An 11,764-nucleotide genomic window follows, 5' to 3' on the forward strand; every position below is an offset into this window, starting at 1 on the left:
AGGCGGAGGGAGGCCGCGCTGGCGGTGCGCCATGCCAGCCCCATGCACTTCGCAGCACGAAGGTACACCAGCGTGGAGCGTAAAATCAATGAAAGACAGAAGAGCACAGCACGTCTCCCGGAGGTTGCTCCTAAGGGAGTAGCTTCATTGAAAGCCCCAGCAAGCAACTCGTATTGCTGCTTAGGATTTCTTCCCTAAACGTCTACAACGCCTTGCATTTTATTTCTTGAGCTTCCCTCCTAAAAACTGTTATCTCCCTCTCCTTGGGAAAGAAAATTAAAGAAAACTTTTCTGGGTTTCTGACACAAAGTCTGATTAAAGTGCCTGTGCAGGTAGATGCCTGTGCATTACTGCTGAGGTGGGACAGCCTACAGTCAAGCTCACCCAGCACCGTCCATCACAAGATCCTGGTTTCAGGAATTTGAAAGTTGTCAGATTAACTACCCAGGCTGAAAGTTTCCATAATGGACGCCTATCTCAGGGTGATTTACAATCATAAATGCAAAAACTAGGCAAAGAAAGAACTTAGCGTCCCCTTGAGGCAAGGAAAATATTAGATCATACCTTGTTTTGCCCATCTTCTGAAATTCTTACACAGCTTCAGCATCTCACACACTGCAGAGTGCAGAGATTATAAATTTGGAGAGCAAGAAGTAGGATTGCTCAATGGCAGGGGTGTTTCTCTTCCAGTTCCTGTGTAAACCTACAAACATTTGGCCAAGCCATGTACCCTTAAAAAAGCCTGTACATATTCAGCAGCAGAGACTTACATCCAAACTCCCCAAGGTTGCATCAGGAACAGATAGGCTTCTCTTCTCTTTGCTTTCTACAAGCCAAGAATTTCTCCACCGAGCAAGCAAGCATATTCTAGTCATGGTAGGTAAGGCTGAGCTGGAATTTTTCCCATTACCCAAATTAAGAGCAAGATGCTGTTTGCCCAGTGCTCCAAAATTTCTGCTATCTGTGCCCAGACATGAAAGCAAGAGTCAGATCCAAACAATGAGTGCTGAAGGCCAGCTGGGCAGATCAGCAAAAGACAATGGCAGAAGAGGATAGGTTTGTGAAACTGTACAAATAAATAGTAACAATGAAAAAATAGCCTGTGCCAAGTGGCTAGAGACTCAGCATCTGTGACTAATTGGTATTTGTTCAGCTATGGAACACCAATCTAACACCAAATCCCGCAATCCCGTAGCAAAGCCAAGAAATTGCAAATCTTGTCTCATTTGCACATACTAAAAGCTAGCAAATAATAACAGGAAGCATATTCTTCAAGGAGAAAAAGTGTGTTGTTTTCCTTTCCTTTCCTTTGCCTCCTTGCCAGAGACAAATCTGAAAGCAGCACAGTTACTGAAATGGCATTCACTGCAGTGGACTTACTGTTTGGGTTTGGAACTCCAGAAACAATGTCTTTGCTGTCAGGAGCAAGGGCGCCGTAATTCGCGTGGTGGTGGTGATGACGGTGGTGGTGGTGGTGCCTTGCAGGCATTTTTGTGGTATATGGTGCTCCACCATTCTCCTCAATGTTGAACTGATGCAGATCACTGTTGTTCAAGGGATAGCTACAAAATAAATTCAGTTCAAATTAGAGCGGTACACAGTAGGACAAATTGGAGAGACAGAGTGCAAACTTTCTTGGGAAAAAAATGCATAGTTTTTCTGTAAATTTTTAACGAGATATATCCCAAATCTTTACAGTTTTCTGTTAACAGGAGACTCATAAGGTGAGGAAAAAGGATGCCTCTGCTTGTTTGGCACAACTTTAATATCAGAATTGTTTTTTTTTTTTACACACTACACAATCTCTGCTTAGACTCTTATGCCGAGTCAAATTCTGACTGACTTACGCGATACCATTCTCAAAAACACCAAAATTTGTCCTGCAGGAATTTGCAGCTTCACCTGGGATAGGAAAGTGGTCAGGCAGCAAACAATAACTCCTTTAAAGTGAAATTGTCAGAAGATCAGACCAAGGAACAGTCCCAGTATAACATTACATTCCTGAGAAAGTTCAGGCCTCCAAATTTACGGTGCAAAATAGCTGTATGAAAAATTTGTGACTTGGGAAAAAATGGAGAAAGATCCTGTTTGAAAGAAAAGGTTTACAGGTAACAACATACAAAATAGCACTCGGTTAAAAAGGAATCATACCTGTGCTGGTAAACTAACTGGGTTTTTTTTTTTGCATATGTTTAGTTAGGAAATCAACTGGTGTCAGTCTACAATATATGGAGAAATGGAGACACGTTGAAATTTGAATTCACCATCTCTACCTCAGAGGTGTCAAATGACGCTGTTGATTTTTTTCAATAGTTTTAACTGATGCTGTTTCAGTTTATTGTTTGAAATGATGATCAATTTCTAGAAATGATACTTTGTCTCCATGCCAGCAACCAAAAAAGACTGAGATAACTCTACATGGATACTGTAATAGATACTGCAAATGACTTGAATGCGCTTTCCTCAGAGGAGCGCTTAAAATTTTTATAAGGTTTTAACTTATTCTATAGTATTGCATTAGACAGTAGTTGTAGTAAATCAATTCATTCCAAGAAAAGATGAATCCCCTGCTCATTTGAAAAATGCTAAAGAAATTATATCCTCAGCTGCATGGGTTTTCAGTTTGCTTTTATTACTAACAGCAGCTGAAAACACGACAATATGCAATAAAGACAAACGGACTAATTAAAGGAACAATGAATAAATTATACCTCACTACTTGCTACTTATGTTCTCTGCAGATTACTTACTGATTCAAAGCAAAATTAACCAGTCATCTGCAAATAAACACATCTGTATCATTTTCAAAGATATGCTGAAGCATGCAACTCAGTACATCATTAATAACCACTGTCGTCTTAGTAACAACTTCTGACAACATGAGGTTTCTGACTGGGTAGTAATTGAATAACACTTTTATGCTGGTTACTTTTTGAAAGCAGGAGGTGGGAAGGGGAATGTTTTGTATATTAATCTTGGCAGGTTCCCGGCATGTAGCAATGACTGCCAATAAAGGCACTTCTGATGCCTTATTTGCCTTAAAGAAACAATACAAATAGGGTCTGATCCACAGGGGACAGCTTTGGTGAGCTCAGATAATTCAGGACTGGTCTGTCTTTTGAAACTGCGCTGTATCTTCACTGTTATCATCAAATCAAGCAAGTGCCTACTGGGGGAAGATGGTACAGGCGAATGAGATTGCACACTAATTGTAACAGCTGTCCTGCACTTTCCCTTCAAGCACCATAAATTGAAGTGACATTTTTTGACTGAGAGGATAGCTGGTTTTGTTCACACAGTTAAAACCCGTATTGGAAATAAGGTCAGTTTTGGGCTGGAGCCTCAGCATATCCTTTTTTTCAGTCTATGATTCATTTTGTTTTCAAGACACAAAACCCCACGTGCTTGGGAGTTGCTTTCATTTCACCCGCTGGCAGGCTGGTTTAGCAGATTTTCGACTGGTCTTTTCAAAATGAACGAGATCACACCAGATCCTCACATTGACTCCTCATATTGCTATGGGCATGAGGTAGCTTCCATGCTAAAATGGGAGTGAGCTGAGCAACTGAATGAGCCAAAACCCCTCTGGCATGAGGTCAAACATGCACCAAATTCTCTAGACATATTTCTTGACTGTCCAGAGAGGAGTGCTCACACCATATAAAATACAGGGAGACCATTACTTCAAAGAAGTAAAGAGCTAGCCTAGCACAGCTGATGTTCAGGTGTGCACTGAAGTCCTTGAGGACAGTAAGTCACAAAGCTTCAGTCAGGGTGTCAATACCCAGGCAGTGCACTCTGATGTGAAATCCCATGTTGAAACTGCTGGCCCATTTAGAAGGCTGCGGGTCATTCTGCACTCTTCCAGGGCTGACAGCAACTAACAGATATTGAGGCAAACTCATCTTAGTCGTCAGTCTACTCTTGCACTTCTGATGGATATGGGCTTGAGCTGAGGAAGACTTTCGCACCCATACCCTCACTACTAGACTGAGTAGTTACTGAATGATCATAAACAACAGGGCTTGCAGCAGCCCCAGACCCAGGCTACTAGAAGAGTTGACAGTACCCAAACAAAAATATCATGAGTAGTCCAAATCCCTTTTCTGTGTACTCTCTACTATATAATTTAGGGCACATTGGACATCTTAGTGCAGTTTCTACAAGGTGGCATCATTATTACCATATATCACATCTGTTTTTCACTTTCTTTTCTGTTCTTTCACTGTCTTAAATCTAGAGACTCCAAACTTTTCCCCTCCATGCATCTTTTTGCCACCAACTTTTCTTTCTATTGCTTGCTTCTATCTGGCTTACCTGAATAGATAATGTGCTCATGCATCCTTCCCAACCCATTGATGCAAATAAATCACTACTTTCAATGAACCAACTTTCTGACCATATCCTAACCCCTCCACGTTTTCATACTTGCTCCCCAGACATCAAGTAATGCTCTCAGACTATGTGCATACATGGACAGGTACCAGTTTTCATCCTTTCTCTTGTATTTGTCTTTTGGCCCTCCTAGTATGCCAACGTTACACCTTTGTTTTACCTTTTAATATTCAATTGGCTGTCCTGCAGGTTTCCTCTTTTTCCTCTGTTATTTACCTGTGTAGTTTTCCCAACAAGCTCCAGCTGCTTCCTATACAACCAATTCCTGTTCTTTACGAAAAATGGGGCAGGACCTTACAGGCTATTCTGTAAAGGAAGAAAACGTTTCTTCCTTCTCTGCCCCTCCCTCAGGCAAAGCACTCCTGAAGATTCAGTTACTGGAGGCTGAAACTTCAAAAAAGCCACTCAAAGTTCACAAGTCACTTGGTATTTAGGCCTTTAGCCTCAAACTCACACCATTACCTTCTTCTGACCAAAACGGCAGCATATTAAGGAACAGGGCAAATAACATGTATCTTCTGATTACTTTTTCAATTTTTAAAATTTTATTTACATTACTAGTCCTCTATCCCAATTTTATACTCCTCACCCTTTGCTTTAAAAGCTATTTTTAGTTGACGTTCTTACATTTCATGTGCTCCAGCCATCTGCTACCTTACCAAACCATGCCTCTAGTGTACAACTCACACATACAACAGTGTTAGGAGATCATAGAAAAATGATCAGAACAGGAAGGCATTTGAAAGACTGAATTATCCACCTCTCCCCTCAAAACTGAACTAAGCAGGCCTATGTTACCCCAACTGATCGGCTGAACTGAATCTTCAACACCTTCACTAGCAGAGACTGCATGACCTCCCTGTGCAATCGATTTCAGTGTCTCACCATGCCTGCACTTACTTTGTTTATCCTGTCTCCTTTACTGCAATTTAAGCCTGCTATTTCCTCTCCCATCCATCATAGACACAGTGAACAGGTTATTTCTTGCTACAGAAACCTGTGTTTTTGAAAATGGCTCTTCACATCTCCCTTCAGAGTCTGAAGAGCTCTGAATTTTTCAGTTGCCCATCACACACATATCACTCTGATATGTCTTGCCATCCCCGTCTGCCCAGCTGCTCCCTGCTCTGCCTCTGACGCTCAGAACTGGGCACCCCATTCCAGTTGAGGCCTTGCAAATGCATTGCAAAGGGGCTTGCTTCCCATGTCCTATGGGATCTACTGTTTATACATAAAAGAGAGAGGATGAAGTTTCATTTTTGCAGCCAAGGACTGCGACATATAAAAGCAGTGAGTGTTCCTACATAAAGGAGGATTAGGGTCACTAAAACCAAACCTATGTTGCTTTTTTTTCCTGCACCATGTAACCAAGACCTTTTTGCTGGCCAGAACTGGCTTCCTAAACTGTGAGAAGTATAACTAAACCTGACAGCGCTGTTACACTTCCATGCTCTGCCCTGACACCACCAGATGACAGGAGAGCTGGCCCATTTCCTTCCTTTAGGGAAGGCCTGGGGAGCTGTGCTGCAGATTTCTCTCCCTGCTGCCAGGGATGATCAGCAGTCCCCATCCATTCCTAGGGACACCTCAGAAAGCAGAGCACGCAGCCAGCAGCCTCCTCCCAGACAGACAAACCAACCTTGGAAGGAAAGAGAAAATGGCAATGGGGAAATATGTATTCAGAAATGGTGACGGGAGTGGGGAGAATTTCTCCTGTAGGAGATGAAAGTATATGCAGCAGCTTCCTGCATTACAAGATGCTGAACTAAGTTTTGAAGCAGGAGTAATCTGGAATTCTCCACAAGAAGAACAGAGCCTGCAGCAAAGCATGTTCTAATAAAATACCAAGAAACAAATCTTGACTCAACAAAGCCCTTGTCCTCACAGATTTTACCTTATCTACATAAAGATCATTAAAAAAATACTGCCTTGCAAAACTGTCATGCAAAATATGCCCACTGGGGAACTAAACTTGCTTTTCTTCATTTACAAATGGTTTTAATTAATGATAACGATAGCTAATGATATTTAATCACCTGTCAAAAAAATTCATTGTCCCAGATGTCCTTGTAGATGATAAAAACTCTGAAAAGCAGACACAAAATTGTCTAAGACAGATGAAATCCTCCCCCAAGTCAGTGCTGCCTTCCCCTTTCAGTCACAGGCAGACACTGTATGCCTGGCCTTGGGAAATAAAACAACTTGGGGTGGCTAATCCAAGCAAGCTAACTCAGGTTAAAATAGGAGCAAAACCAGGCAAGGAACTTAGGCCTCCGAGACAGCCTGCAGCTGATCTCGGGTTGCTAACCATGCTACAGCCTTTTCCACCACTTAACCCATTAAATAACTCAGGTCGTCTGAGCTAAGCACATCCCTATCTCTCTCTCCCTTCCTCAGTGTCGTGGTTTAACCCCAGCCAGCAACTAAACACCACACAGCTGCTCGCTCACCCCACCCCTCCCCCCCCCCCCCCCCCGGGGGGGGGGGGGGGGTGGTGGTGGTGAGCAAGCGGCTGCGTGGGGTTTATTTGCTGGCTGGGGTTAAACCATGACATCCACCTTTTTTCAAAGAAAGCCAAAGTATTAACTAAAGACAAAGCAGAGCAGCAGTAATAATAATAACAACAACAATAATAGAATATATAAAGCAGGAGATGCACAATGGAACTGTTCACCACCCGCTGACCAATGCCCAGCCCGTCCCTGAGCCGCAATTCCCCCCTTCCCAAGACCACATCTCCTAGTTTATGTTCTGAGCATGACATCATACGGTATGGAATACCCCGTTGGCCAGTTGGGTCAGCTGTCCTGACTATGCTCCCTCCCAGCTTCTCGTGCACCCAGCAGAGCATGGGAAGCCGAAAAGTCCTTGACCAGTGTAAGCACTACTTAGCAACAACTAAAGCATCAATGCCCCATCAACATTCCTCTCATACCAAACCCAAAACACAGCACCACACCAGCTACCAGAAAGAAAATTAACTCTATCCCAGCCGAAACCAGGACACTCAGTATCACATACCTGCCAAAGCACGCAGACAGAGAAGCAGGCACAGGCCTGAGGCTTAGCTAACGGAGGAGAACATGAGAAACCACGGGATGTGACAGAGTAAGTTGCTGGACATAACAGATGAAAGCGTCAGCAGCTAACAAATGTTACAGAGCGTGCTCTGACGGATTGCCGGATTTCAGAGGTAATTAAGGGAGAGCTACATGAGAAATGGCCAAACTTCACAGAGCACTGAAGAGGAGTATCAGTATGGTGAGAACAACCTTGCAAGGCCAGCACTGCCTAGGAAACCGAATCAGTAATACCATGTAAGGTCCAAACTACCTAGGTAGCCTTGGGAAATTTGAGTATGGACTTAGCAAAACTGGGAGCAACAAGTGGAAAAAGCAGGGGTAACTGAGAGAAGACAAGGGAAGAGAACGGGAGAATCTATGTGCATCAGGGAAGAACAAACACGGGAAAATGGAAAGGAGGGGGAGAAAAGGGACCAGCCACATGTAAGCAAGCTGTTGGTCAGTATGCTTGGCTGGTCAAGCCCTGATCACTGCAGTCTAGGTCATGTTCTTAACTGTAGTCCTACTTTCTGTGGGGGTGTATGCATACAGGATTGAGCTCTCTGTGCTGCCCCTTGTTTGTGTGCTGCTGTTTGTGTCTGCGGGTGCTGGAAAAGGAACTGCTCTCCACCTCTTTTGCTCTGCATGGCTGGCTGAATGTGTGCTCTATGTGTATTTACATCTCTGGAATACAGGCTCAGCATCTCTACAGGCTGGGCTCAGAAACCAGGAACTACAGCAGCCTCACATCTAGCAGATTAGGAAGGTGAAACCACTTTAGCCTTAAAACCAGTCCACTGGATTTGGCTTCCCTTAACAATATGCTCCCATCTTACAAAATCTCCTTTGCATCTCTGTCCCTAAAAAGCTGAAATTCCTTGAAAAAACATGTTTTTAAAGAAATTAATCAAACTGTAGAAGTTTCATGCTTCTAAATTATTCAGATTCTGAATGTTGCTAATGCCCTACAAAGAAAGATGCGGTCTTCTGAATTTTCAGTAATTTGCCGTAACTTTAAAGTCCAGCGTGAACATACCTGATACCATTGCCACACAAATGACTTCAGTTTAGGTTATAGATTTTTACCCTTTTAACACGTTACCAGTAAAGCCACTGAACAGGTACAGCGTGCAGCAAATAATAACTCTTATCAAGGCAGGACAGAATTTTTCACTTAGTTGCTCAGAAGACAGGTAAAAGTAACACAAAATCAATCACTCAGCACAGAAAGGGCTTTCTTATTTACAAACTTGCAACCTGTCCTACCTCTGTTCTCACTGCAACGCTCGGGCAACCACCTGAGTTACAGCAAGAAACTGTCCATTTTACCTTAAAAGTGATTTTCAGACTTTTTTTTAAAGTCAGAAATTGAGAATGAGAGAGACACATTAAATACAACAGCAGAAACTGAAAATGAATGATAACAAACGGAGCCCTCCTGGGCTTAAAGTTTTGAAACAGAAGCGGCATCCAGTTTCACATTCAAGATCCTTGAAGCCTTGCTTCAGATCAGCCTTGCTTATTGATTTAGTGAGCTCCAGGTGCTGAAGACACAGACGCTGAAGTCTCAACACTCCCTTGCCTCTTTCATTCCTCCTCTCCATTCCCGCAGTTTCTAGCAGACTTCATTGCTTTTCCTTTTCCAGTTCCTCCCATTGCATGTTCCACTGTAAAACTCTGCTTCTCCTAAACCCTCTACTTGACCTTTTGTTTCCCTTGTTTTCTGAGCTCTTCTTTCCTTCCTGTTTGACTCCTATGCTCCAACCGATGAGACTCGGCTCGGGGACACCAAGATGCTGGCCCTGCTGCATCTGCCAACAAGCCCTCAAAATTCAGGGGCTTGGCCCTGAACACAGATACTTTGTCATCTGTTTAGCTACCAAGTTCATTGCTGCGTCATTACACAATTTAGAGGGCACTGGAGATGTATTAATGTTTTGTATTTCTACTTCTCCAAGGTTCTCAAAATTGCAGAAATTGGTAATGGCAGGTAAACCATTGCGATTACAATTCCAGCCCAGATTGTTACAGGTTTAGTGGGGGGTGGGGGGAGAAAGGTATAATTAATTAGCTTCTAATCTGGAGTTTAAATTGTGTTAGATCAGTACTTCCTACTACTAATTAGGTGTGGCTACTTCTTTCATTTTCTTCAGGACGCAGGAAGTAAAAGATGTTTTTCATTGCCTCGTTTAAAAAAATACCGTTTTTTACAATCTTTCAACATATGACATTGCTAAGCCGGGAACTGCAGGTTTTCCAAACAAATGTTTCCTATTTGAAACATCTGTTCTTGCTTAATTCAATACATCTTCATCCTTGATATGATCAATTGCAGGTTTTACTGTTTGATAGTTTAAAGCTAAAGGTCATACTACAACCAGGAAAAGGAAAAGGAAAAAGAAAAGGAAAAAAGGAAAAGGAAAAAACAAGCACATTACAAACTTAGAAGATAAAAAGTACAAAAAACAATCAAAAGTGGAAGAGGAATTGTGGTGGCAATTTGAAAACAGAGCCCTAGGGGCATTTCCAACAGTTTTTCAATAGCCTTAGCTCAACATTTATCTTATTTTTCAATTGGAAGTTTCCTCAGTTCTCAGAAGATATGATGACTAAGGCAGTCATCATGAATGCTTCTTCTGCCAGAGAGAAAGTGAACTGGATTTCTTCTGAAAAGATACACGCAACAGATCATGGAAGGTAAGACACCACCAAACCAAAAGGAGTAGTCCCACAGAGTCAAGAGAAAGCCATTATTCCAGAAACACAAAACAAAGAAGTAAAATTGGGTCTAAGATATCAGGCTGGTGGAACTTCCCCATCCCTCTGTGCCAAGTCTGCCAAGACTCTATCTGAAAAAAAAAATTACCATCTTTAGGAAAGTTGGATGGGAGATACTGTACTTTTTTAAACACGTCCTTTTCCTCCAGTTCAAAATTGAAGGTTATTACATGCTGAAATTAAAAGCAATATGCAAGTTATTACACGCATGCTTGCATTTTCTGTAGTGGCCTACTAATACGTGCAGTGGACAGTGCACAGAGAGGCTTGATTTGTGAACTTCACAACTAAATTCAGATTACTGCTTGTGAAACCAACTGTTTGAAAATAAGTTGTTTTGCTTTAAAGGACCGTCATGAAACAGTCATTAGTAAGTAGTTGAGAGCATCATTTAGTCTGTAGAAGCTTTGTTACTGGAAGTGACTCATACCAAAGGAGGAACTCCAGCTGAATCAAGTTTTTACCTGTTTTTTGTGACGCAGTGGCAACAAGAGCAACAGCACATGCACTCAGAAAGGAAGCCTATTTGGCCAGTTGCTTCAAGGTACAACAGTACATGGAAAACTAGGGAAGCCGAACAAGGTCTTCATCATTATCACACAGTGCTTTGCAATGTACTCTTGCAATGCAAGAGACAGAGAAAAAGGCGTGGTCTGTCCCTTTACATTATGTCTTTCCTTATCTGCTTTGACTTGTATTTTTGTCCAAAAGCTGCATCTTTCTATGTGTTTGGTGCCTGCTGAGAAAGGAGGACTGATTTTCCTGCAGGTCCTTCAACACTAAAACCTGGGAGCATGCCTACCCGCACTGTGTTTTTCCAAGCAATTGCAGTTTGACTGTAAAGTAGGAAAAAGTATTTATTCTGAAATGGTTTGAAATCTTGATCCTCACCTGTAACACATGTTCGGTTAGGGTGCAGAGGCTTGACCAGCAGAGTGATAGTTCAGGCTGGCTCTGAAAGGAGATTCTTGGCTAGCACAGTCTTAACAAAAGGAGCTAGGGTCCTGGTGGATCAGTCCCTTTTCAAAGTACAGTCTGAGACACAGAGTCTGAGATCAATTTAGAAAAATACAGTTCCTATTTTATGTCCATGAATGCCAGCTGGTCTGTAGCAGCTCTGGCTCGAACTGTCTATTTGGCTACCATTAGCAATGCTACAATGACAGCATTCCCCTACAAGTCTGCTTTCCTTGGTCCTCCTTTGCGGAGTAAGAGGAAAGCCACGCATCATCAACAGTCTTTCCAGCTATCTGGTGTGTCAGGTTAGATGGATGTGCATCGAAACTTCTCTCCTTCGAGCTAGGTAGTAGTAGCCTGCCTGCTTGATATACAAACTGGAATAACTGGTGGAAAACTTCCTCTGAAAACAGATGATTGCAGCACTGAACTGTCTTCCTCCTCCCCCTTAGAGGGCTCCACCTAGCCAACTTTGATGTCCGAGAAGCAAGTGATATACTCAATTTCATTTTTTCCTGTCTTAGACGATCCCCACCTCGCTCCTTGCCAGCAGCTGAAGTTCCATTTTCAAA

The 11,764-nt window shown here is 42.5% G+C and overlaps 1 protein-coding gene across 1 annotated transcript in view; it reads right to left on the minus strand.

Annotated features, from left to right (window-relative positions):
- Positions 1–1,380: 1,380 nt before the first annotated feature.
- The window catches only part of LOC104072813 (band 4.1-like protein 4B), a gene marked incomplete at its 3' end in the record, with an annotated part of 55,132 nt that continues 44,748 nt past the window's right edge, over positions 1,381–11,764 (minus strand). The window contains exon 16 of the mRNA XM_009572395.1: positions 1,381–1,562. Coding sequence (XP_009570690.1) covers positions 1,381–1,562 — 182 coding nt within the window. The remainder of the gene's footprint in view (positions 1,563–11,764) is intronic.

The sequence above is a fragment of the Fulmarus glacialis genome, unplaced genomic scaffold, assembly GCF_000690835.1.
Source record: "Fulmarus glacialis isolate BGI_N327 unplaced genomic scaffold, ASM69083v1 scaffold5592, whole genome shotgun sequence".
Lineage (NCBI taxonomy): Eukaryota > Metazoa > Chordata > Aves > Procellariiformes > Procellariidae > Fulmarus > Fulmarus glacialis.